Genomic DNA, 27,339 nt, shown 5'->3' with positions numbered 1-27,339 from the left:
TAAACATTGCCATAACACTTACTGGTCCCCGCGATGCGTCCTGCACTCTGTCTCCCGCCGCTTTTCCTTCCGATAATCGCTGCGTCCTCCCGGTAACCAGCACTGATGATAAGACCTTCCGTGACGTCAAAATAGCATGTGACCAGTCACGTGTCTATTATCTCATTGGCTACAGACTGGTCACATGGCTAGACATCATTCTAGGTCCTGCCAGTGCATCTCTCCGGTACGCGGTGATCGTTCCAGCATCTCCATGTACCGATGAAATGCTCTGGCACATGGTCGGCTCCCCGTTCATGCATGTGTGCGCTCTTTACTGAGTCAGCCACATGCAAGGACTGGATCCCACAGCCAGTGAATAACGGAGATCACCATTGCTATAGCAACCCGCCTGTCAGCGGTGATGTCACCGCTTACAGCACGCAGCTTCTGCTCACTCACTGAGTGAATAGACTGCACAGGAGCAGCAGCGTCTTCCCCCATGCAGCAGTGATGTAGCAGAGCTGCATGGGTTGAAGGAGAAAGACAGAAGACCATGGATCGTGGAGGGATGAGAGGGAGTAATAAACATGGAGTCTCTAATGTGTCTGTGTATTTATTTCTGTTAAAGTATTTTTTCTCTGTGTGGCGTTTTTTTTTTTTAACCCTTTATTGGAGATTCTTAATGGCCGGGTCAAACGTGCCTGACATTAAGAATCTCTGGCTTAATACTAGCTAGTAAAACAAAGCTAGTATTTCAGGGCTGCTGGAAGAGTTAGATACAGCGCCAGATGATGGTGCTTCTATGAAAGCGCCATTTCCTGGGGCGGCTACGGTTTCAATTCGCAGAAGAGGGGCCCAGAAACCTCGGGCCAACCTGTGCTACGGATTCCAATCCCCAGCTGCCTAGTTGTATCTGGCTGGACACAAAAATGGGGCGAAGCTCATGTCGATTTTTTTTTTAATTATTTCATGAAATTCATGAAATAATTAAAAAAAGGGTTTCCCTATTTTTTTAGTTCCCAGCCGGGTACAAATAGGCAGCTGGGGGTTGGGGGCAGCCGTACCTGCCTACTGTACCTGGTTAGCATACAAAAATATGTCAAAGCCCACGTCATTTTTTTGGTGGGCAAAAAACTCCTGCATACAGTCCTGGATGGAGTATGCTGAGCCTTGTAGTTCTGCAGCTGCTGTCTGCTCTCCTGCATACACTAGTGAATGGAGCATGCTGAGCCTTGAAATTCTGCAGCTGCTGTCTGCTCTCCTCCATACAGACAGACAGTAGCTGCAGAGCTACAAGGCTCAGCATACTCCATCCAGGACTGTATGCAGGAAGCCCTTTTTTTAAATTATTTCATGAATTTCATGAAATTATTAAAAAAAAAATTACGTGGGCTTTGCCCAATTTTTGTGTCCAGCCAGGTACAACTAGGCAGCTGGGGATTGGAATCCGCAGCTTAGGATGCCCAAGCTTTCTGGGCACCCTGCTGCAAATTGCAGTCTGCAGCCGCCCCAGAAAATGGCGCTTTCATAGAAGCGCCATTTTCTGGCGCTGTATCCAACTCTACCAGCTGCACTGGTGACGGGTGGATCGCTGGGTAATAATGGGGTTAGGGCTAGCTATATATTATCAACTGGCCCTAAGCCCGAAATTCATGGTGTAACGCCAATATTAGATATGTCCACCATGAATTTCTAGTACAGATAAAAAAAACACAACACACAGAAAAATATTTTTATTAGAAATAAAACACAACACAATTAGTGGCTTCATCTTTATTGAAATAAAGAATCCCCCTCCGCAGTAATCCTGGGTCAAGGGTCCCGCGCTGTCCAATCCGGATCCAATATCATCTGATCGGTTTGCTGGAAGGCAAAGTGATCAGATGATGTGTCAGGTTCAAGGGCCTGAATCACATGACACAGCAGCTGATTGTATACACGGCTTTTATACAATCAGCTGATGCATCAGTGCAAAAAAAAAAAACTACACACTTCAGTGCAGACTCCTGTCCGACAGCATCAGCTGATAGTTTAGCCAGCCGGGCGGTAAAAACCCGGCCTCACCGCTCGACTTATAGTGTCAGCTGATTCCGTCAGGTGACCACATCAGCTGATCATCGCCAGGTCTGAAAGAGAGAGAGAGAGAAAGAAGAGAGAGAAAAGAGAGAGAGAAAAGAGTGAGAAAAGAGAGAGAAAAGAGAAGAGAGAGGGAGAGAGAGAGAGAGAGAGAGAAGAGAGAGAATAGGAGAGAAGAGAGAGGGGAGAGAGAGAGAGGAGAGAGAGAAAGAAGAGAGAGAGGAGAGAGAAGAGAGGAGAAAGAGAGAGGAAAAAGAGAGACTGAGAAAAGGAGAGATAGAGAAAGAGAGCAAAAGAGAGAGGAGAGAGAGAAAAAGAGAGAGAGAAAGAAAGAGAGAGAAAGAGAGAGAGAAAGAGAGAGAAAAAGAGAGAGAAAAAGAGAGAGAGAATAGAGAGAGAGAGAAGAAAGAGAGGAGAGAGAAGAGAGAGAGAGGAGAGAGAGAGAAGAGAGAGGGGAGAGAAGAGAGAGGAGAGAGAAGAGAGGGGAAAAAGAGAGACTGAGAAAAAGAGAGAGAAAAAGAGAGAGAGAGAAAGAGAGAGAGAGAAAGAGAGAAAGAGAGAAAAAGAGAGAGGAGAGAGAAAAAGTGAGAAAGAGAGAGAGAAAGAGAGAGAGAAAAAGAGAAAAAGAGAGAGGAGAGAGAGAAAAAGAGAGAGGGAGAGAGAGGAGAGAAAAAGAGAGAAAAAGAGAGAGAGAGAAAAAGAGAGAGAGAGAGAGAGAAGAGAGGAAGGAGAGAGAGGAGAGAGAGAAGAGAGAGAGGAGAGAGGAAAGAGGAGAGAGGGAAAAGGAGAAAAAGAGAGACTGAGAAAAAGAGAGAGAGAAAAAAAGAGAGAAGAAGAGAGAGAGAGAGAGAATAGAGAGAGGAGAGAGCAATGCAGCCTCATTCCATGAACTGCTCCTATTTTAGAGGTGTGTCCCGCGGTTTACAGCAGATGTCAGGCTCCTCCCCTCAGTGCATAATTAAATTAAATTATAATTATAAATAAATAATAATAATTTAAAAATAAATTAAATTCTTTATCGGGGCGGCCGGGGCTAGAACTCGTGAACTCACACTTCTGAGGCGAGAGCTCTAACCATTGAGCCACTGCCTCCAATGATAAACATTGGCAGATTTGGTTATCTTGACGTCTGCATTGCAGAGTGAAGTCTCCGGTGACAGCGCGGCTCACTTCAGGTGCTGCGTGGAGAGGACACAGAGCGATCATGTTCTACGGTGCTCCCTGTCATTTTCATGTAGCAGAGCTGACAGTGTCGTGTGGATTACGTCGGACCTGGGGGGGTATTTGGGGATTTTAATAAAATGGTGAATGAGGTGTTTTCTTGTCTTTTATTCCAAATAAAGGATTTTTCGCAGTGTGTGTTTCTTTACTTTCACTTACAGTTTAATCATGGAAGGTGTCTCGGGGAGACACCTTCCATGATTAACTCATTATTACCCCGATTGCCACCGCACCAGGGCAATTCGGGATGAGCTGGGTAGAGTCCTCCGCGACTGTCGCATCTAATGGATGCGGCAATTCTGGGAGGCTGTTGGCTGATATTGTTAGGCTGGGGGGCTCCCCATGATGTAGGGCTCCCCGTCCTGACAATACCAGCCTCCAGCCGTGTGGCTTTATCCTGGCTGGTATCAAATATGGGGGGCACTGCATTTTTTTTTACTTTTTTTTTTTATTATTTATTTATTTATTTTACTGCACGATATAGACCCGCCCACCGGCGGCTGTGATTGGTTGCAGTGAGCCAGCTGTCACTCAGCGTGGGGACGTGTCTGACTGCAACCAATCATGGGTGCCAGTGGGCGGGGAAAGCAGGGAATAACTGATTGAATAATGAAGCGGCAGCCATTTTCAAAAGAGGAAAACACGCCGCAGATTTGTGACAGCCGTGCAGCGAGGCGCCCGTGATCGGTGAGTATGAAAGGGAGCGGGATTGTGCTGGGGACGCAGGACGCATGTAGATACGCAACGTGCGCACATAGCCTTACTGTGAAAAGCCACGCTTTTGGTGATCGAACCATTCTCGAATGTAACTCGAACTGTCGAGCTTTTAGTAAATCATTTGAGTTCGTCGAACGACTCGAACACCCCCCAAAATCACTCAAACATGAAATTGGCGAACCTCGAACCTCGCTCATCTCTAGTAGGGAGATGGGAGAAAGCTCCACAAAGTCACCTATCACTGCAGCCTCCACCAGTCGGGCCTTTATGGCAGAGTGGCTGACGGAAGCCTCTCCTCAGGGCAAGACATATGAAAGCCGCAGAGAATTTACAAAAAAAACACATGAAGGACTCCCAGACTATGAGAAATAAGATTATCTGGTCTGATGAGACGAAGATAGAAGTATCACCAAAATGTTCTAAGCGGTATGTGTGGAGAAAACCAGGCACTGCTCATCACCTGCCCAATACCATCCCCACAGTGAGACATGGTGGAGGCAGCATCATGCTATGGGGGCAGGGACAGGACGACTGGCTGCAATTGAAGGAAAGAAGAATGTGGCCAACTACAGAGATCCTGGAAGAAAACCTCTTCCAGATGCTCTGGACCTCAGACTTGGCCGAAGGTTCACCTTCCAACAAGACAATGACCCTAAGCACACAGCTAAAATAACAGAGGAGCGGCTTCAGAACAACTCTGTGACCATTCCTGACTGGCCCAGCCAGAGCCCTGACCTAAACCCAATGGAGCATCTCTGGAGAGACCTGAAAATGGCGTCCACCAACGTTCACCATCCAACCTGACGGGACTGGAGAGGATCTGCAAGAAGAATGGCCGAGGATCCCCAAATCCAGGATCTCAAGAAGACTCATGGCTGTACTAGCTCAAAAGGGAGGGGGCCTCTACTCAATACTGAGCAAAGGGGCTGAATACTTATCACCATGTGTTATACTAGCAAAGGGGCTGAATACTTATGTGATATACTGAGCAAAGGGGCTGAATACTTATGACCATGTGATTTACTGAGCAAAGGGGCTGAATACTTATGTGATATACTGAACAAAGGGGCTGAATACTTATGACCATGTGATATACTGACCAAAGGGGCTGAATACTTATGACCATGTGATATACTGAACAAAGGGGCTGAATACTTAGGACCATGGGATATACTGAGCAAAGGGGCTGAATACTTATGACCATGTGATATACTGAGCAAAGGGGCTGAATACTTATGACCATGTGATATACTCAACAAAGGGGCTGAATACTTATGACCATGTGATATACTGAACAAAGGGGCTGAATACTTAGGACCATGGGATATACTGAGCAAAGGGGCTGAATACTTATGACCATGGGATAATTCAGTTTTTCTTGTTTAATAAATTTGCAAAAATTTCTACATTTCTGTATTTTTCTGTCCAGATGGAGGATGGGGGATGGAGTATGGGGGATGGGGGGTGGAGGATGGGGGATGGAGGATGGGGGGTGGGGGATGGGGCGCAGAGTGTACATTAATGAGAAAAAAATGTACCAAATGGCTGCAATGACACAAAGAGGGAAAAATGTACAGGGGTGTGAATACTTTCCGTACCCACTGTATGTCCCTCCTGTCTCTTATCCTGGGGAAATCATCACCAAGAAGTCACGGCACCGGGTGACACTGGGACTGTACAAACACCGGTTTTATTGGACACCACGTGTGAGAACCCCGGCGTCCGCGCCACCGTGGCTGTGTACGGTTCTGGGCTCAGGGGCGGTTCACGTTGGTCACCACTATGACGATGATGATGAAGATGATTCCCAACACCAGGGCGGCGATGTTCAGGTTGAAGGCCATCTTGGAGTGTTTCGCTGCCGTCATTGAGTCATTCTGATTGGCTGCATCCCGCGCCTGAAAGAGAAGAGCAGATTGTGTCAGTGTGGGACCGTCTATAGGGACCGGATATACAAGGGATCGTCTACAGGGACCGGATATACCAGGGATCGTCTACAGGGACCGGATATACCGGGGACCGTCTATAGGGACCGGATATACCGGGGACCGTCTACAGGGACAGGATATACCGGGGACCGTCTACAGGACCGGATATACAGGGGACCGTCTACTGGGACTGGATATACCAGGGACCGTCTACAGGGACAGGATATACCGGGGACCGTCTACAGGACCGGATATACAGGGGACCGTCTACAGGGACTGGATATACTGGGGACCATCTACAGGGACCGGATATACCGGGGACCATCTACAGAGACCAGATATACTGGGGACCGTCTACAGGGACCGGATATACCGGGGATCGTCTACTGGGACTGGATATACCAGGGACCGTCTACAGGGACTGGATATACTGGGGACCATCTACAGGGACCGGATATACCGGGGACCATCTACAGAGACCAGATATACTGGGGACCGTCTACAGGGACCGGATATACCGGGGATCGTCTACTGGGACTGGATATACCAGGGACCGTCTACAGGGACAGGATATACCAGGGACCGTCTACAGGACCGGATATACAGGGGACCGTCTACTGGGACTGGATATACCAGGGACCGTCTACAGGGACAGGATATACCGGGGACCGTCTACAGGACCGGATATACAGGGGACCGTCTACAGGGACTGGATATACTGGGGACCATCTACAGGGACCGGATATACCGGGGACCATCTACAGAGACCAGATATACTGGGGACCGTCTACAGGGACCGGATATACCGGGGATCGTCTACTGGGACTGGATATACCAGGGACCGTCTACAGGGACAGGATATACCAGGGACCGTCTACAGGACCGGATATACAGGGGACCGTCTACTGGGACTGGATATACCAGGGACCGTCTACAGGGACAGGATATACCGGGGACCGTCTACAGGACCGGATATACAGGGGACCGTCTACTGGGACTGGATATACCAGAGACCGTCTACAGGGACCGGATATACAGGGGACCATCTACAGGGACTGGATATACTGGGGACCATCTACAGGGACCGGATATACCGGGGACCATCTACAGAGACCAGATATACTGGGGACCGTCTACAGGGACCGGATATACCGGGGACCGTCTACAGGTACCGGATATACTGGGGACCATCTACAGGGACAGGATATACCGGGAACCATCTACAGGGACCGGATATACCGGGGACCGTCTACAGAGACGGGATATACTGGGGACCATCTACAAGGACCGGATATACAGGGGACCATCTCTAGGGACCGGATATACCAGGGACCGTCTACAGGCTCCGGACATACAGGAGATCGCTTACAGGGACCAGATATAAAGGAGATCATCTACAGGGACCAGATATACAGGACATTGTCTAGAGGGACCAGATATACAGGAGATTGTCTACAGGGACCGGATATACCAGGGACCGTCTACAGGGACCTGATATACCGGGAACCGTCTACAGGGACCTGATATATCGGGGACCGTCTACAGGGACCAGATATACCGGAGACCGTCTACAGGGACCGGATATACAGGGGACCGTCTACAGGGACCGGATATACAGGGAACCGTCTACAGGGACCGGATATACAGGGGACCATCTACAGGGATCGGATATACAGGGGACCGTCTACAGTGACTGGATATACTGGGGACCATCTACAGGGACCGGATATACTGGGGACTGTCTACAGGGACCGGATATACTGGGGACCGTCTACAGGGACTGGATATACCGGGAACCATCTACAGGGACCCGATATACCAGGGACTGTCTACAGGGAACGGATATACCAGGGACCGTCTACAGGCACCGGATATACAGGCGATCGTTTACAGGGACCAGATATACAGGAGATCGTCTACAGGCACTGGATATACAGGAGATTGTCTACAGGGACTGGATATACAGGGGACTGTCTACAGGGACCGCATATACCAGGGACCGTCTACAGGGACCGGATATACCAGGAACCGTCTACAGGGACCGGATATACAGGGGACCGTCTACAGGCACCGCATATACCAGGGACCGTCTACAGGGACCAGATATACAGGAGATCGTCTACAGGCACCGGATATACTGAGGACTGTCTATAAGCACCGCATATACCAGGGACGTCCTGCTGATACAGATACAATCACTGCAATTATTTATCATTTCAGAATTATCTGAACAATGCTCAATGCTGAGCCATACATCACCAAGCACAATGCCGAGCCGTACATCACCAAGCACAATGCCGAGCCATACATCACCAAGCACAATGCCGAGCCATACATCACCAAGCACAATGCCGAGCCGTACATCACCAAGCACAATGCAGAGCCGTACACCACCATGCACAATGCTGAGCCATACATCACCAAGCACAATGCCGAGCCATACATCACCAAGCACAATGCTGAGCCGTACATCACCAAGCACAATGCTGAGCCATACATCACCAAGCACAATGCCGAGCCATACATCACCAAGCACAATGCTGAGCCATACATCACCAAGCACAATGCCGAGCCATACATCACCAAGCACAATGCCGAGCCATACATCACCAAACACAATGCCGAGCCGTACATCACCAAGCACAATGCCGAGCCATACATCACCAAGCACAATGCCTAGCCGTACATCACCAAGCACAATGCTGAGCCGTACATCACCAAGCACAATGCCGAGCCGTACATCACCAAGCACAATGCCGAGCCGTACATCACCAAGCACAATGCCGAGCCGTACATCACCAAGCACAATGCCGAGCCGTACATCACCAAGCACAATGCCGAGCCATACATCACCAAGCACAATGCCGAGCCATACATCACCAAACACAATGCCGAGCCGTACATCACCAAGCACAATGCCGAGCCATACATCACCAAGCACAATGCCTAGCCGTACATCACCAAGCACAATGCTGAGCCGTACATCACCAAGCACAATGCCGAGCCGTACATCACCAAGCACAATGCCGAGCCGTACATCACCAAGCACAATGCCGAGCCGTACATCACCAAGCACAATGCCGAGCCGTACATCACCAAGCACAATGCCGAGCCGTACATCACCAAGCACAATGCTGAGCCATACATCACCAAGCACAATGCCGAGCCGTACATCACCAAGCACAATGCCGAGCCATACATCACCAAGCACAATGCCGAGCCGTACATCACCAAGCACAATGCTGAGCCGTACATCACCAAGCACAATGCCGAGCCATACATCACCAAGCACAATGCCGAGCCGTACATCACCAAGCACAATGCCGAGCCGTACATCACCAAGCACAATGCCGAGCCATACATCACCAAGCACAATGCCGAGCCGTACATCACCAAGCACAATGCCGAGCCATACATCACCAAGCACAATGCCGAGCCGTACATCACCAAGCACAATGCCGAGCCGCACATCACCAAGCACAATGCTGAGCTGTACATCACCAAGCACAATGCCAAGCCATACATCACCAAGCACAATGCTGAGCCGTACATCACCAAGCACAATGCTGAGCCATACATCACCAAGCACAATGCTGAGCCGTACATCACCAAGCACAATGCTGAGCTGTACATCACCAAGCACAATGCTGAGCCGTACATCACCAAGCACAATGCTGAGCCATACATCACCAAGCACAATGCCGAGCCGTACATCACCAAGCACAATGCTGAGCCGTACATCACCAAGCACAATGCCGAGCCGTACATCACCAAGCACAATGCCGAGCCATACATCACCAAGCACAATGCCGAGCCATACATCACCAAGCACAATGCTGAGCCGTACATCACCAAGCACAATGCCGAGCCGTACATCACCAAGCACAATGCCAAGCCGTACATCACCAAGCACAATGCTGAGCCGTACATCACCAAGCACAATGCTGAGCCGTACATCACCAAACACAATGCTGAGCCATACATCACCAACCACAATGCTGAGCCATACATCACCAAGCACAATGCTGAGCCGTACATCACCAAGCACAATGCTGAGCCGTACATCACCAAGCGCAATGCTGAGCCGTACATCACCAAGCACAATGCCGAGCCATACATCACCAAGCACAATGCTGAGCCATACATCACCAAGCACAATGCTGAGCCGTACATCACCAAGCACAATGCTGAGCCATACATCACCAAGCACAATGCCGAGCCGTACATCACCAAGCACAATGCCGAGCCATACATCACCAAGCACAATGCCGAGCCGTACATCACCAAGCACAATGCTGAGCCATACATCACCAAGCACAATGCCGAGCCGTACATCACCAAGCACAATGCCGAGCCGTACATCACCAAGCACAATGCTGAGACATACATCACCAAGCACAATGCCGAGCTATACATCACCAAGCACAATGCTGAGCCGTACATCACCAAGCACAATGCCGAGCCGTACATCACCAAGCACAATGCTGAGCCGTACATCACCAAGCACAATGCTGAGCCATACATCACCAAGCACAATGCCGAGCCGTACATCACCAAGCACAATGCCGAGCCATACATCACCAAGCACAATGCCGAGCCGTACATCACCAAGCACAATGCTGAGCCATACATCGCCAAGCACAATGCCGAGCCGTACATCACCAAGCACAATGCCGAGCCGTACATCACCAAGCACAATGCTGAGCCGTACATCACCAAGCACAATGCCGAGCCATACATCACCAAGCACAACGCCGAGCCATACATCACCAAGCACAATGCCGAGCCGTACATCACCAAGCACAATGCTGAGCCGTACATCACTAAGCACAATGCCGAGCCATACACCACCAAGCACAATGCTGAGCCGTACATCACCAAGCACAATGCCGAGCCGTACATCACCAAGCACAATGCCGAGCCGTACATCACCAAGCACAACGCCGAGCCATACATCACCAAGCACAATGCCGAGCCGTACATCACCAAGCACAATGCTGAGCCGTACATCACTAAGCACAATGCCGAGCCATACACCACCAAGCACAATGCTGAGCCGTACATCACCAAGCACAATGCCGAGCCGTACATCACCAAGCACAATGCCGAGCCATACATCACCAAGCACAATGCTGAGCCGTACATCACCAAGCACAATGCCGAGCCATACATCACCAAGCACAATGCCGAGTGTTGCATGGAGCAATGAAATGCTGGCACCTCTGGATTCTGGAGGATACGTGTTCTGTTCAGTGAGGAATCACACTTCTCTATCTGTGTATGATGGAGGAGTCTGGTTTTCGTGAATGGATATTGTTTCAGTACGTATTTTCTGCATTTATATTTTGTGCCAAATTAATAATATCTTTCTGCCATTTTTTAATTTTGCCATGTTTCGCTCTGGCTCTACAAGTTTTTCATTATTCAGATATTTTTGGCTAATTCATAATTTGTACCTTTTTGAAATGGCGCAATTGTTATGCTAATTGGTGTTCTAGTATCCTGGCAGCTGAATACTGAAGTGTCGCAGGTTCCGGTCCCTCCAAGGGACGTTGTGCAGATTTGACTGCAGATTTGGCTGCTGATTTTGCTGCAGATTTTGCTGCTGATTTTGCTGCAGATTTTGCTGCAGATTTTGCTGCTGATTTTGCTGCAGATTTTGCTGCAGATTTTGCTGCAGATTTTGTTGCTGATTTTGCTGCTGATTTTTGCTGCAGATTTCAGACTTCAGATTGCAAAGTGTGAAATCTGCGCTGACCTGCTGCAAATTTTAAAAAATGCAACAAAAAATAAACTGCACAAAACACAAATGCTGGATCCCTCTTACCTTTATTGAAAAGATGAGGGCGGCCACCCCGATGGGGAGACAGCAGCACAGCGTGCTGAAGATGGACCACCCCAGGTAATCCTTCTGTCCGCTGCTTGCCATGGTTGTCACAAGGAGCTGTCACCGCAATCTCTCCAGCCGTGCAGTGATGCCCAGACCTTGAGGTGAGAAGATTTTAACCACAAGGGCGGAGTCTGTGACATGAGGGCGGAGTCTGTGACATGAGGGCAGAGTCATACTGTGCATCTTTTGGACACCACGCTGATGTTACTTCTCCAAAGTTACAAGTTTTAGGACAAATTAGTGACGTCCTCTGCAAATATCTGAAAAAATTCACTTCCTCTTAGTATGTGAGGGAATCGAATGTTCAGCAATTCTCTAAATGTCCCTGGTCCAATGCCCCACTGTCCCTGGTCCAATGCCCCACTGTCCCTGGTCTGATGCTCCAGTGTCCCTGGTCCAATGCCCCACTGTCCCTGGTCCAATGCTCCACTGTCCTGGTCCGATGCTCCACTGTCCCTGGTCCAATGCTCCACTGTCCCTGGTCCAATGCCCCACTGTCCCTGGTCCAATGCTCCAGTGTCCCTGGTCCGATGCTCCACTGTCCCTGGTCCGATGCTCCACTTTCCCTGGTCCAATGCTCCACTGCCCTGGTCAAATGCTCCACTGTCCCTGGTCCAACGCTCCAGTGTCCCTGGTCCAACGCTCCAGTGTCCCTGCTCCACTGTCCCTGGTCCAATGCTCCAGTGTCCCTGGTCCAATGCTCCACTGTCCCTGGTCTCACGCTCCACCGTACCTGGTCCGATACTCCACTGTCCCTGGTCCAATGCCCCACTGTCCCTGGTCCGATGCTCCAGTGTCCTTGGTTCAATGCCCCACTGTCTCTGGTCCAATGCTCCAGTGTCAATGGTCCCATGCTCCACTGTTCCTGGTCCCATGCTCTAGTGTCCCTGGTCTTATCCTCCACTGTCCCTGGTCCAATTCTCCACTATCCCTGGTCCAATGCTCCACTGTCCCTGGTCCAATTCTCCACTGTCCCTGGTCCCATGCTCCACTGTGCTTGGTTCAATGCTCCACTGTCCCTGGTCCAATGCTCCACTATCCCTGGTCCAATGCTCCACTATCCCTCGACGATGCTGCAGTGTCCCTGGTCCCATGCTCTACTGTACCTGGTCCCAAGCTCCACTGTGCCTGGTACAATGCTCCACTGTCCCTGGTACAATGCTCCACTGTCCCTGGTCCCATGCTCTACTGTCCTTGGTTGAATGCTCCACTGTCCCTGGTCCAATGCTCCACTGTGCCTGGTTCCATGTTCCACTGTACCTGGTCCCATACTCCACTGTGCCTATTCCCATGCTCCACTGTGACTGGTCCCATGCTCCACTGTCCCTGGTCCAATACTCCACTGTCCCTGGTGCGATGCTCCACTGTTCCTACTCAGGCTGTAATCAGCCCTCTTACGCTGCTGATTGTTTCACTGGAAACTTGATTTCCTTTTTCTTCCTTATCTGCAACATTTAGCATCAGTAAAGTGACCAAAATAATTGAAGGAATTACTATATAAGCAATTGCCTCCAGTATGAATGGAGCGTCCCAATATACGGAGGGTAAGATGAGCCCTCACTGATGTCTATAAACCGATTTCCTTCCGGTCAAGGTGAGATTTGGTAATGTCAGGAGTAAGACCGAGGGTTTGTTGCAAAATATTAACAGTTAAAATAATTACAAAATATCCAATCACTTGTAATAAAGACACAGGAAATATTGTAACATCGGTCCCTTCAATAAGACGTGACGACACCCAGAGATCAGCAAAAAGGGGGACGCCTGAGAAGATGTTAAGGTGTTTGAAAGTCCAGTAACAACCGAGGACGAAGAGGACAACGCTGTCCATTGTAATGCATCAACGTCACCTACGACAATGGACATAAAACTGACGGCAAAATGGGACCCTTCCTGGCACTGGTCGTTTTCTCACCACCTCGGACCCCAATACTGTCTAGTGCCCCAATCACCGGTCTACGGCTCGATATAGGGGCAGGATCTGAGAGCGCAGGGATCATGTGAGATGAGCACAATCCCTAAATCAGGGGACGCCTTGGTGCATCAGCGATCTTCTATAGTCATCCAAACGTTAGTGGAGACGGGACGGATGTGTCAGTCGCCGATTACCGAGAGCGTCTCCTCATAGTTGTACATAAAGAGAACCTGCCACCAAGAAAAAAGGGGCAGTGTTTGTTTTTAGTTTAGTCTCGCTGCTCCCCTGACTATTCCATTTTATATATTGCAATTTCATCATATGGTTGTAGAGGTGAGGGCCTTTTTATTTAGTGTTGTTTTAGTGGGCTGTAATAAGGAGGCATGAATCGCAGGGTAATTGTGTCGACTAGCCAAAAGACACGCCCTAGAGCATCCTAAAGACACTCCCTAGAACAGCCCAAAGACACGCCCCAGAGCAACCTAAAGACACGCCCCAGAGCAACCTAAACATATGTCCCAGAGCAACCTAAAGACACGCCCCAGAGCAACCTAAACATATGTCCCAGAGTAACCTAAAAACATGCCCTAGAGCAGTCTAAAGACACTCCCCAGAACAGCCAAAAGACACTGCCCAGAGCAACCTAAAAACATGCCCCAAAGCAACCTAAAGCCATGCCCCAGAGCAACCTAAAGACACGCCCCAGAGCAACCTAAACATATGTCCCAGAGTAACCTAAAAACATGCCCTAGAGCAGTCTAAAGACACTCCCCAGAACAGCCAAAAGACACTCCCCAGAACAGCCAAAAGACACTCCCCAGAACAGCCAAAAGACACTCCCCAGAGCAACCTAAAAGCATGCCCCAGAGCAACCTAAAAACATGCCCCAAAGCAACCTAAAGCCATGCCCCAGAGCAACCTAAAGGCATGCCCCAGAGCAACCTAAAGGCATGCCCCAGAACAGCCCAAAAGAAAGGTCCAAGAGCAGCTCAAAGACACTCCCCAGAGCAACCTAAAGACATGCCCCAGAGCAACCTAAAGACACTCCCCAGAGCAACCTAAAGACATGCCCCAGAGCAACCTAAAGGCATGCCCCAGAGCAGCCCAAAAACATGCCCCAGAGCAACCTAAAAACATGCCCCAAAGCAACCTAAAGCCATGCCCCAGAGCAACCTAAAGGCATGCCCCAGAGCAACCTAAAGGCATGCCCCAGAGCAACCTAAAAACATGCCCCAGAGCAATCTAAAGGCATGCCCCAGAGCAACCTAAAGACACGCCCCAAAACAACCTAAAGACATGCCCCAGAACAACTTAAAGACACACCCCAGAACAGCCCAAAGACATGCCCCAGAGCAGCCCAAAGATACCTCCCAGAGCAACCTAAAGACATACCCAAGAGCAGCCAAAAGATACTCCCCAGAGCAACCAAAAGACATGCTCCAGAACAACCTAAAGACACACCCCGACTAGCGGATCCGGCGAAAAAATGGATGTTGCATTAGTTTTTTGATCCATTTCTTCTGTTTTTTGACGGATCCATTTTTTAAAAACGTCCAATGGGAGGCTCCCAAATGTTATTGGCTACTTAAAACCTACAGTGCAGACCAAAAGTTTGGACACACATTCTCATCTCTAGAACAACTGTTAAGAGGAGACTTTGTGCAGCAGCCTTCATGGTAAAATAGCTGCTAGGAAACCACTGCTAAGAACAGGCAACAAGCAGAAGAGACTTGTTTGGGCTAAAGAACACAAGGAATGGACATTAGACCAGTGGAAATCTGTGCTTTGGTCTGATGACTCCAAATTTGAGATGTTTGGATCCAACCACCGTGTCTTTGTAAAAAAAGGTGAACGGATGGACTCTACATGTCTGGTTCCCACCGTGAAGCATGGTGGAGGAGGTGTGATGGTGTGGGGGGGGCTTTGCTGGTGACACTGTTGGGGATTTATTCAAAATTGAAGGCATACTGAACCAGCATGGCTACCACAGCATCTTGCAGCGGCGTGCTATTCCATCCGGTTTACGTTTAGTTGGACAATCATTTATTTTTCAACAGGACAATGACCCCAAACACACCTCCAGGCTGTGTAAGGGCTATGTGACTAAGGAGGAGAGTGATGGGGGATACGCCAGATGACCTGGCCTCCACAGTCACCAGACCTGAACCCAATCGAGATGGTTTGGGGTGAGCTGGACCACAGAGTGAAGGCAAAAGGGCCAACAAGTGCTAAGCATCTCTGGGAACTCCTTCAAGACTGTTGGAAGACCATTTCCGGTGACTACCTCTTGAAGCTCATCAAGAGAATGCCAAGAGTGTGCAAAGCAGTAATCAAAGCAAAAGGCGGCAACTGTGAAGAACCTAGAATATAAGACATATTTTCAGTTGTTTCACACTTTTTTAAGTATTTCATTCCACATGTGATAATTCATAGTTTTGATGCCTTCAATGTGAATCTACAATTTTCAGAGTCATGAAAATAAAGAAAACTCATTGAATGAGAAGGTGTGTCCAAACTTTTGGTCTGTACTGTATATACACAGTGTTTTTACACCCCATCCTTCCCGCTTGCTGGACTCCCGCTGGCTGGACTCTCGCTGGCTGGACTCTCGCTGGCTGGACTCCCGCTGGCTGGACTCCCGCTGGCTGGACTTCCGCTGGCTGGACTCTTGCTGGCTGGACTCTCGCTGGCTGGACTCTCGCTGGCTGGACTCCCCCTAGCTGGACTTTCGGTGGCTGTACTCTCGGTGGCTGGACTCCCGCTGGCTGGACTCTCGCTGGCTGGACTCATGCTGGCTGGACTCCCACTGGCTGGACTCTTGCTGGCTGGACTCCCCCTAGCTGGACTTTCGGTGGCTGTACTCTCGGTGGCTGGACTCCCGCTGGCTGGACTCTCGCTGGCTGGACTCCCGCTGGCTGGACTCCCGCTGGCTTGACTCCCGCTGGCTGGACTTCCGCTGGCTGGACTCTCACTGGCTGGACTCCCGCTGGCTGGACTCCCGCTGGCTTGACTCCCGCTGGCTGGACTCCCGCTGGCTGGACTCCCGCTGGCTGGACTCCCGCTGGCTGGACTCTCGCTGGCTGGACTCCCGCTGGCTGGACTCTCGCTGGCTGGACTCTCACTGGCTGGACTCTCGCTGGCTGGACTCCCGCTGGCTGGACTCTCGCTGGCTGGACTCCAGCTGGCTGGACTCTCGCTGGCTGGACTCTCGCTGGCTGGACTCTCACTGGCTGGACTCTCGCTGGCTGGACTCCCGCTGGCTGGACTCTCGCTGGCTGGACTCTCGCTGGCTGGACTCTCACTGGCTGGACTCCCACTGGCTGGACTCCCGCTGGCTGGACTTCCGCTGGCTGGACTCTCGCTGGCTGGACTCTCGCAGGCTGGACTCCCGCTGGCTGGACTCTCGCTGGCTGGACTCTCGCTGGCTGGACTCATGCTGGCTGGACTCTCGCTGGCTGGACTCTCGCTGGCTGGACTCCCACTGGCTGGACTTCCGCTGGCTGGACTCTCGCTGGCTGGACTCCCGCTGGCTGCACTCCCGCTGGCTGGACTTCCGCTGGCTGGACTCTTGCTGGACTCTCGCTGGCTGGACTCTCACTGGCTGGACTCTCGCTGGCTGGACTCCCGCTGGCTGGACTCTCGCTGGCTGGACTCCCGCTGGCTGGACTCTCGCTGGCTGGACTCTCGCTGGCTGGACTCCCGCTGGCTGGACTCTCGCTGGCTGGACTCTCACTGGCTGGGCTCCCGCTGGCTGGACTCCCGCTGGCTGGACTCCCGCTGGCTGGACTTTCGGTGGCTGGACTCTCGGTGGCTGGACTCCCGCTGGCTGGACTCTCGCTGGCTGGACTCTCGCTGGCTGGACTCTCGCTGGCTTGACTCCCGCTGGCTGGACTCCCGCTGGCTGGACTCCCGCTGGCTTGACTCCCGCTGGCTGGACTCCCGCTGGCTGGACTCCCGGTGGCTGTACTCTCGGTGGCTGTACTCTCGGTGGCTGGACTCCCGCTGGCTGGACTCTCGCTGGCTGGACTCTCGCTGGCTGGACTCCCGCTGGCTTGACTCCCGCTGGCTGGACTCCCGCTGGCTGGACTCTCGCTGGCTGGACTCCCGCTGGCTGGACTCTCGCTGGCTGGACTCTCGCTTGCTGGACTCTTGCTGGCTGGACTCCCGGTGGCTGTACTCTCGGTGGCTGTACTCTCGGTGGCTGGACTCCCGCTGGCTGGACTCTCGCTGGCTGGACTCTCGCTGGCTGGACTCCCGCTGGCTTGACTCCCGCTGGCTGGACTCCTGCTGGCTGGACTCTCGCTGGCTGGACTCTCGCTGGCTGGACTCCCGCTGGCTGGACTCTCGCTGGCTGGACTCTCGCTGGCTGGACTCCCGCTGGCTGGACTTTCGCTGGCTGGACTCCCGCTGGCTGGACTCTCGCTGGCTGGACTCCCACTGGCTGGACTCCCGCTGGCTGGACTCTCGCTGGCTGGACTCTCGCTGGCTGGACTCTCGCTGGCTGGACTCCCACTGGCTGGACTCCCGCTGGCTGGACTCTCGCTGGCTGGACTCTCGCTGGCTGGACTCTCGCTGGCTGGACTCTCGCTTGCTGGACTCTTGCTGGCTGGACTCCCGCTGGCTAGCTTGCTTGCTGGAACATTGATGAGTGAAGCCCTATCTGGTAGGTTTATATACCTTTCCTAATTGGGGGCTGGCTAATTTGATACAAAATTGGAGCATGCTCAGTTAAAAAAACGGAATCCATCGCCGGGTTCCGTCATTTGATGGAGAACAATGGATCCTGCACCCATAGGTTTCCATTCAACCAAACGATGGACGGCAACAAATCCATCGCTGTCTGTTTTTTCGCTATAGACAAAAGACGTTATTTTGTCCGTTGTCTCCGTCCCCCAGACAAACAATTTTCGATGGATCTGTGAAACGACGGATGATATGTGAGGCCCTCCATCATAATCCATCGCTAATACAAGTCGATGAGAAAAAAACGCCGACTTTTTTCAGCAATCAGCTGATGCACACTCCCACCCGGGTCCTTCTCTCCCTGGTGCTGCACTCCCCGCTGCTTTGTGCTTCGCTCCCCACTGCCCAGTGCTTTGCTCCCCGGCCGCCTCCCCGCCCGATCCTAAGTTAGGACTGGGTGGGAAGCGCAGCACCAGGGAGAGGGGAGCGAAGCACAGGGCAGCAGGGAGCGAAGCACCAGGGAGCGGGGAGTGAAGCACAGGGCAGCGGGGTGCGCAGCACCAGGGAGCAAAGGACCTGGGAGGGGAGCGTGCATCAGCTGATTGCTTAAAAAAGCCGGTAGCTTTTTACGGCCCAGCTTTTAAACAATCACGCATCCATTTCAGCCTTTTTCTCAGCCACCAGACTGCTTTGTAGGGTTCAGCAGACAATTACTCACATTTACCATTGACTGGCATTGGACTCGCTACTCGTAACAAGTACTCGAGTATTATAGGACCTACTCGTTACAAGTGTAGAGAGTCCGAGTATTTCACTACTCGCTCATCCCTAGTGGGGCCACATTTGAACCCATAGCTGTACCCTTTTATTGTATAAAAAAACTGATCCTCCAAAAGATTTTTTTTTCTAATACTATTGGTAAGAGGTCAGTACAAAAGGTTTTTTTGATTCTCATTAAACTGACCATTCTTGTCCAAAAACCATTGGACAGTCTACACCCCATTGATGATCTATGATGGTATAGAGGCTATTAACACTAGAAGTCCTAGGAATTTCGAGCTCCATAGGGTTTCAATGGTAGAAATGTCAAATGACCCCTCTCTGGGACTTCTAGTGTTAACATACAATGTAACCAAAAAACTCCCTAGAGTAATGTGTGATAACGATCTCAAAGGTGTCAAAAAGTCATTTGTATCCTTTAAGTAGGTATCTGAGGATAAGAGGGGTAAGCATTCCTTCTAATGTAATGGAAATGGTGACAAAAGAGATTCAATGAACGCAGCAATCGGTCTGCCAGGTGGTTTCTGTACATATTTATGTATAATCCTCAGAGGATTAAATGAACTAAGGATCCTAAGGTCAAGAGACTTTAATGTAAATTTATCAACTATGGGTGGAGATGAAATGTCCTTAGGTAGTTTACCTGGTCTGTTAAAAGGTACCTTAAAGGCGTTGAACCTGGGGGTGCGGCAAAAAGAAAGTCCCTTTTTTAAGACTTGTATTTCCGTGGGGTGTAGATGTTGCTTGTTTGCTCCCATATATCTTTATTTTATTTTATATAACTATTATTTATAGATACTAGCTATAGTATCCGGCGTTGCCTCTGTTTCTCTCTCTCTGTCTGTCTCTTTCTCTCTGTCTGTTTCTTTGTCTGTCTCTTTCCCTGTCTGTCTCTTTCCCTGTCAGTCTCTTTCCCTGTCTGTCTCTTTCCCTGTCTGTCTCTTTCCCTGTCTGTCTCTTTATCTGTCTGTCTCTTTCCCTGTCTGTCTCTTTATCTGTCTGTCTCTTTCCCTGTCTGTCTCTCTGTCTGTCTCTTTCCCGTCTGTCTCCTTCCCTGTCTGTCTCTCTGTCTGTCTGTCTCTTTCCCTGTATGTTTCTCTGTCTGTCTCTTTTTCTGTCTGTCTCTTTCCCTGTCTGTCTCTTTCCCTGTCTGTCTCTTTCCCTGTCTGTCTCTTTGTCTGTCTGACTCTTTCCCTGTCTGTCTCTGTCTCTTTCCTTGTCTTTCCCTCTCTGTCTCTTTCCCTGTCTGTCTCTTCGTCTGTCTGTCTCTTTGTCCGAATCTATCTGTGTCTGTCTGTCTCCTTCCCTGTCTGTCTCTTTCCCTGTCTGTCTCTTTCCCTGTCTGTCTCTTTCCCTGTCTGTCTCTTTGTCTGTCTGACTCTTTCCCTGTCTGTCTCTGTCTCTTTCCTTGTCTTTCCCTGTCTGTCTCTTTCCCTGTCTGTCTCTTCGTCTGTCTGTCTCTTTGTCCGAATCTATCTGTGTCTGTCTGTCTCTTTCCGTCTGTCTCTTTCCCTGTCTGTCACTTTGTGTGTATATATATATATATATATATATAAATATATATATATGTGTGTCTTTCTGTCTTTTTCCCTGTCTGTCTCTGTCTCTTTCCCTGGCTGCATTATAACATGCCAAGATTCTTCTGAAGCTCTGGCTGCACTGTGGCTCCCAGCTCCATTGACTTTAATAGAGGAAGGTTTTTTTGGTGAATAACTGTAATGTGCGGGGTTAAAATTTCCCCTCAAAACCCTCCACATCCTGCTCGCCTCCTGCACTGGTAATCACCTCCTGTTGTTGTTAGAGCGCAGGGACACCGCATTTAGCAATAAAATCACACCGCGCATGCGCAGATCCACTACACCATAGCACAGACCATACATTTTACCCTGGCGCTATGTAACTACAGCGCATGCGCGAGATAGAGACTGTCTGCACAATTGCTGGCGTGTCATCCACACCTCATACGTTCCACATCCTATTAATTTATTTGGTTTATATCATTCACACTTACATTTAAGGCACGGGACCCGTATATAGTATACATTCAGTACCCCGGCCTCCTAAACCTATGCACTAATATCCATTGTGTGTCACATGTATAGGCGTGTACAACCCGATACCATTATCCGTGTTTTTCTAAAACCTCTGTTTTTTTTCACTAGGTCTGTACCTAATGTTTTTCCCTTTTTTCTTTTGTATTGCCATTATATTCTCGCTGAATATCTTGATTCCTCCTTTTTGTTGTTCATTGTTTCTGTATTTCCAGTGGAAACATTTGAGACGCTTTATTGCTTTTATGTATCTATTTGATTTCATTTAATGTATACACACATTATGTATCGCTTTGGCACCGAGTTTTGTACACATGGACTTTGTTTAATTTTTTACACAAATTATATATTTTAATATATGCAGATAAAAATCCTTTGAGAAAGACCCAATCTCTGGTGGAAAGGTTAGGACAAGTACTGGTTTGGATTTTTCTGTTTTTCATCATTAAAGCATTTATATATTTCCACAGCAATCTAAAGACACTCACCAGAACATCCTAAAGACACTCCCCAGAGCAACCTAAAGACATGCCCCAGAACAGCCGAAAGACACACCCCAGAACAGCCCAAAGATACGTTCAAGAACAACCTAAAGATACGCCCCAGAGAAACCTAAAGACATGCTCCAGAGGAACCCAGTGAAAAGGCCCAGAACAGTCTAAAGACACACCCCAGAGCAACCTAAAAACATACCCAAGAGCCACCCAAATCTATGTCCCAGTGCAGTCTAAAAACATGCTTCAGAGCAACCTAAGGACACCCAGAATAGCCTAAAGACATTCCCCAAAGTAACATAAAGACACACCCCAGAACAGCTCAAATAGATGCCCTAGAACAGCCTAAAGACATGGCCCAGACAAGTCCAAAGAGACATCCCAGAACAGCCTAAAGACATGCACCAGAGAAACCTAAAGACATACCCAAGAGCAGCCCAAAGACACGCCCCAGAACTGCATAAAGACATGCCCCAGAACTGCCTAAAGACATGGCCTAGACAAGTCCAAAGACATGTCCCAGAACAGCCTAAAGACATGCCCCAGAGCAGCCTAAAGATATGCCCCAGAACAGCCCAAAGACACGCCCCAGAACTGCCTAAAGACACGCCCCAGAGTAGTCCAAAGACATCCCAGAACAGCCTAAAGACATGCCCCAGAGCAGCCTAAAGACATGCCCCAGAACTGCCTAAAGACACGCCCCAGAGTAGCCCAAAGACACGTCCCAGAACATCCTAAAGACACGCCCGAGAGGAACCAAAAGATATGAACCAGGACAACCTAAAGATATACCCCAGAACAGTCTAAAAACAAGCCCCAGAACAGTCTAAAGTCATGCCCCAGAACAGTCTAAAGACACGCCCCAGAGGAACCTAAAGACATGCACCAGGGCAACCTAAAGACACGTCCCAGAGGAGCCTAAAGACATGCACCAGGTCAACCTAAAGACATACCCCGAGCAACCTAAAGACATGACCCAGAGCAGCTTAAATACATGCCCCCAAGCAACCTAAAGACACACCCCAGAACAACCTAAAGACATTCCCTAGAGCAGCCTAAAGACATGACCCATAACAGCCTAAAGATACATCCCAGAGTAACCTAAAGACATACATCAGAACAGTCCAAAGATACCTACCAGAGCAGTTTAAAGACATACCCAAGAGTACCCCAAAGTTGTGTCTCAGAGCAGTCTAAAGACATGGGCTAGAACAACCTAAAGACATGCCCCAAAGAAACGTAAAGAAATGGAGCAGCCAAAAGGCACACCCAAGAACAGCCTAGAGACACACCCTAGAGCAGCCTGAATACAAAACTTAGAAAAGCCTTATGACACATCCCAGAGCAGCCTAAATACAAACGCCTCCTTGGAAAACATCGTAGATCTAAATAAAAACGTATTAGTAAATAAAAGGCCCATATCTCTGGAACCATGTGGCGGATGTACCAAAAGAATAGAAAAAACATGGACTACACAGCAAAACAGTGGGAATAATGGACACTTGTGACCTCTTGACGGCTCTGCCATGCACTACACGTCTCTATCATGCATTATATCAGATTTTAGCTGCTTCTTCCTGGCATCAGCCACAAAACAGATCTGGGAGAAATCAGATCTAATTTGTTGGACTTTTTTCAAGGTTTCCAGATGTAGACACTATTAATCTTTGTTAAAGGGGCGTTATAGGGAATCATATTTTTATGTCTCACACTGCTTTCACAAAATGAAAAAGTGTCCTCTGGTCACTGCTTCGGGTTTTACCATGATTTGCTGTGAGTATACTGTTAGGTGAAGCTTATGGGCAACTCTTGACCCCCAGTACTTGGTTGATAACGCCTAGCTATGGTGTAGGAGCAAGTATACTCTGGGTAAGGGGGAAAGATACTGAATCTTCACCCTGGGAGATGGAACGCCTTGGAATAGGTCTTCCTAGGATTAGTCTGGTGAAGCCTCCAGAGCTCTTTGTGGCTGTCTTTGGGCGCGTATAGCTGCAGTTGTCAGCCAAGATGTGGTCAGTTCTGAGGTCTCAGGTTGGTTGGGTGGTCCTAGACATATCCCGGTGGAGCTACAGTTGAGTTTAGGAGGAGCTGGTGAAAAGTTCTTCATCCAACAACTCTGATACTGGACCTCAAGGACTGATGTGGTCGACCGCATCCTGGAAGTTCTGTCTGGGGCGAACCAAGAAACCTTGCCCGATCCATGTTGGTAGTGATCGTTACATTCACGCCGCCCCTCATCCCTCCGATGGGGCCTAATGTCTCAGAAAATGGTTTCTATGGATGCTCCTGGTTCCATCACATACTTTTGCCAGGTTTTGTTGGATGATAGTCATCTTGACACTGTTTGAAGCAACCGCGCAGAAGGTTCAGGAGCGGTCAGTAACTACCTGTCCGAGAGGTTCCTTAGGACTGAAACCTCAAATTCACGAACCTACAAAGAGCTAAAGTTCCACTATTGGGTCAACACCATGAACAAAGAGGTCATCACGAGTGGTGCACCCCAACACTTCATATTGCTGGGTGCAAATACTGATGAATGGCCCAGTGCTCAAGATGGGAATTGATGGATGTTACGTGAGGTGGGCTCATGCATTGGCAGTGGATCCTCTAAACTGACTGGTTCGGGTGGACACGCAGGCGCATGTGGCGCAGCCAGATGGAGCATGCAGAACATGGACATGTAGAGTGCGAAAATCACAGATAGATAATGTTTACTGATGGATCTTCTGCTTAGTAAGGACACACTTACTGATGGATCTACCACTTAGTAGGGACACACTTACTGATGGATCTACCGCTTAGAAGGAGCACACTTACTGATGGATCTACCACTTAGTAGGGACACACTTACTGATGGATCTACCACTTAGTAGGGACACACTTACTAATGGATCTACCGCTTAGAAGGAGCACACTTACTGATGGATCTACCGCTTAGTTGAGGCACACTTACTGATGGATCTAGCTCTGAGTTAGAAAACTATACTGATGGATCTAGTTCTGAGTTGGGGCACACTTACTGATGGATCTACCGCTTAGTAGGGGCACATTTACTGATGGATCTACAGCTTAGTAGGGGCACATTTACTGATGGATCTACAGCTTAGTAGGGGCACATTTACTGATGGATCTACAGCTTAGTAGGAGCACATTTACGAATGGATCTATTGCTTAGTAGGGACACACTTACTGATGGATCTACTGCTTAGTAGAGACACACTTACTAATGGATCTATCGATTAGTAGGTACACACTTACTGATAGATCTACTGCTTAGTAGGGACTGTGACGGGGTATGCGACAGAGCAGTGAGGGACGCCAGGCCAAGGAACAATCCAAAGGGCTTTATTGGAACCACAAAGATAAAGTACCAAACAAATATAAATCCTTAAAGTCTTCAAGGAGTCCACAACAAAACAAAAGATCCGGGGGCGCCTCTCGGTATTCCGGCGCCAGGGAAAATATGGCAATGGTCCTTATATGAGTTCTTTGAGTCCAACAGGGTGAACAACAAAACACAATCCTAAGTGGCCACTGATCTCCAGTCTGTAACAGTCCATACACAGGCTCTAGGATCCAGCCTCAGCTATAGATCCTAGTCCTTCTCCAGCCGAGATCCAACTAACTGACCTAACATGGGTCTCATTGTTCTTCTCTCCTGGGATCAGCCCCTTAGGTGGGCAGAAGGGCCCACATCCTCCTGGACACTTGATACAGGAATGGACTTTAGACTCCTGGCTCTGTCTTGTTTACCAAGTTGTGGATTGGAGAAGTCCCATGCTGAGAAGAACAAACAATCCCCCAGCAGTAGTACATACAGGACAGTCAAGGAGAGACAGACTATTACACCATGAGCACAGGCGGGGGAGGGACACACTGTTACAGGGACACACTTATTGAAGGATCTGCCGCTTAGTAGGGACAAACTTACTGATGGATCTACCGCTTAGTAGGGACACACTTACTGATGGATCTGTCGCTTAGTAGTGACACATTTATTGATGGATCTACTGCTTAGTAGGGGCACATTTACTGATGGATCTACCGCTTAGTAGGGACACACTTACTGATGGATCTACCGCTTAGTAGGGACACACTTGCTAATGGATCTACAGTTAGTAGGGACACATTTGCTGATGGATCTACAGCTTAGTAGGGACACACTTACTGATGGATCTACAGCTTAGTAGGGACACACTTACTGATGGATCTACAGCTTAGTAGGGACACACTTACTGATTTATCTGCAGTTTAGTAGGGGCACATTTACTGATGGATCTATCGCTTAGTAGGAACACACTTGCTAATGGATCTACAGATTAGTAGGGACACACTTACTGATGGATCTACAGCTTAGTAGGGACACACTTACTGATGGATCTACAGCTTAGTAGGGACACACTTACTGATGGATCTACAGTTAGTAGGGACACATTTGCTGATGGATCTACAGCTTAGTAGGGACACACTTACTGATGGATCTACAGCTTAGTAGGGACACACTTACTGATGGATCTACAGCTTAGTAGGGACACACTTACTGATGGATCTACAGCTTAGTAGGGACACACTTACTGATTTATCTGCAGTTTAGTAGGGGCACATTTACTGATGGATCTATCGCTTAGTAGGAACACACTTGCTAATGGATCTACAGATTAGTAGGGACACACTTACTGATGGATCTACAGCTTAGTAGGGACACACTTACTGATGGATCTACAGCTTAGTAGGGACACACTTACTGATGAATCTACAGCTTAGTAGGGACACACTTACTGATGGATCTACAGCTTAGTAGGGACACACTTACTGATGGATCTACAGCTTAGTAGGGACACACTTACTGATGAATCTACAGCTTAGTAGGGACACACTTACTGATGGATCTACAGCTTAGTAGGAACACACTTACTGATGGATCTACAGCTTAGCAGGGACACACTTACTGATGGATCTACAGCTTAGGAGGGACACACTTACTGATGGATCTACAGCTTAGCAGGGACACACTTACTGATGGATCTGCCATTTAGTAGGGGCACACTTACCGTAGAAGCAAGAACCCACCTGCTGATGGATCAGCGTCTGAGAATCATTTTCTCATGGCGTTACACGGATACACTTGCACATCTGCAGATAGATATGATACATCTGGAGTAGGGAACATACTTGATGATGGATCCATCTGGGACCAGGATTGCTCTGGCTGATTTTACCTCCCTGGAAAAATGCCCGCTGCTGACAGATCAGTTTCTGTTGTTTTCAAATTGGAGACCTTCCCTTCATACTACAGTAGAAGCCAGCGCTGGGCATGCTGAACCTTGTAGTGCACATTACCAGACGTGCTGACAGTACAGTTGCTGCCATCTGCTGGTAGCTGACACTGACCGCTCCTTTGCTGTTATTTTATTGCTTTCTTCAGTATTTGGACAAAAAGATGAGAAAAAGGGATTTCTAAAACGAAAACAAGTTCCTCATCACAAAATATCAAGAGGTTAAAAACGATTCCCAGAAATGTCCCATTAGTGGAGACCGCAGAAATGTCATTGTGCCTGGGAGCCGTGCCAAGTGCCCTGGAGGAGGCAGAGCAGACAGCTCC

At 49.3% G+C, this 27,339-nt stretch overlaps 1 protein-coding gene across 2 annotated transcripts; it reads right to left on the bottom strand.

Moving 5' to 3' along the window:
* Positions 1 to 5,406: 5,406 nt before the first annotated feature.
* On the bottom strand, positions 5,407 to 27,339 carry LOC142255949 (dispanin subfamily A member 2b-like). Of its 2 annotated transcripts, XM_075327410.1 has the most exons (3): positions 26,808 to 27,339; positions 11,752 to 11,909; positions 5,407 to 5,894 (listed from the first exon to the last, which is right to left on the bottom strand). In XM_075327410.1, the coding sequence occupies exons 2-3, from the start codon at positions 11,851 to 11,853 to the stop codon at positions 5,751 to 5,753; spliced, it is 246 nt and encodes an 81-aa protein (XP_075183525.1). In that variant the 5' UTR covers positions 11,854 to 11,909; positions 26,808 to 27,339; the 3' UTR covers positions 5,407 to 5,750. The 2 variants fall into 2 exon arrangements, 1 of the variants encoding a protein (XP_075183525.1); XR_012727458.1 differs by lacking the exon at positions 11,752 to 11,909 and having other exon boundaries at positions 5,809 to 5,894.

Source organism: Anomaloglossus baeobatrachus, chromosome 11 (genome assembly GCF_048569485.1).
Source record: "Anomaloglossus baeobatrachus isolate aAnoBae1 chromosome 11, aAnoBae1.hap1, whole genome shotgun sequence".
In the NCBI taxonomy this organism is placed as follows: Eukaryota; Metazoa; Chordata; class Amphibia; order Anura; family Aromobatidae; genus Anomaloglossus; species Anomaloglossus baeobatrachus.
The sequence above is the reverse complement of the archived record's forward strand: the minus strand, read 5'-3'. Positions and strand labels throughout refer to the sequence as shown.

What these genes read in the sequence shown, in the direction of transcription:
- LOC142255949 (XM_075327410.1), bottom strand. Translation starts at nt 11,853, where the DNA reads ATGGCAAGCAGCGGACAGAAGGATTACCTGGGGTGGTCCATCTTCAGC. An exon ending in CCCTCATCTTTTCAATAAAG is followed by an intron (nt 5,895 to 11,751) that starts GTAAGAGGGATC and finishes CTTCTCTTTCAG; the next exon opens with GCGCGGGATGCAGCCAATCA.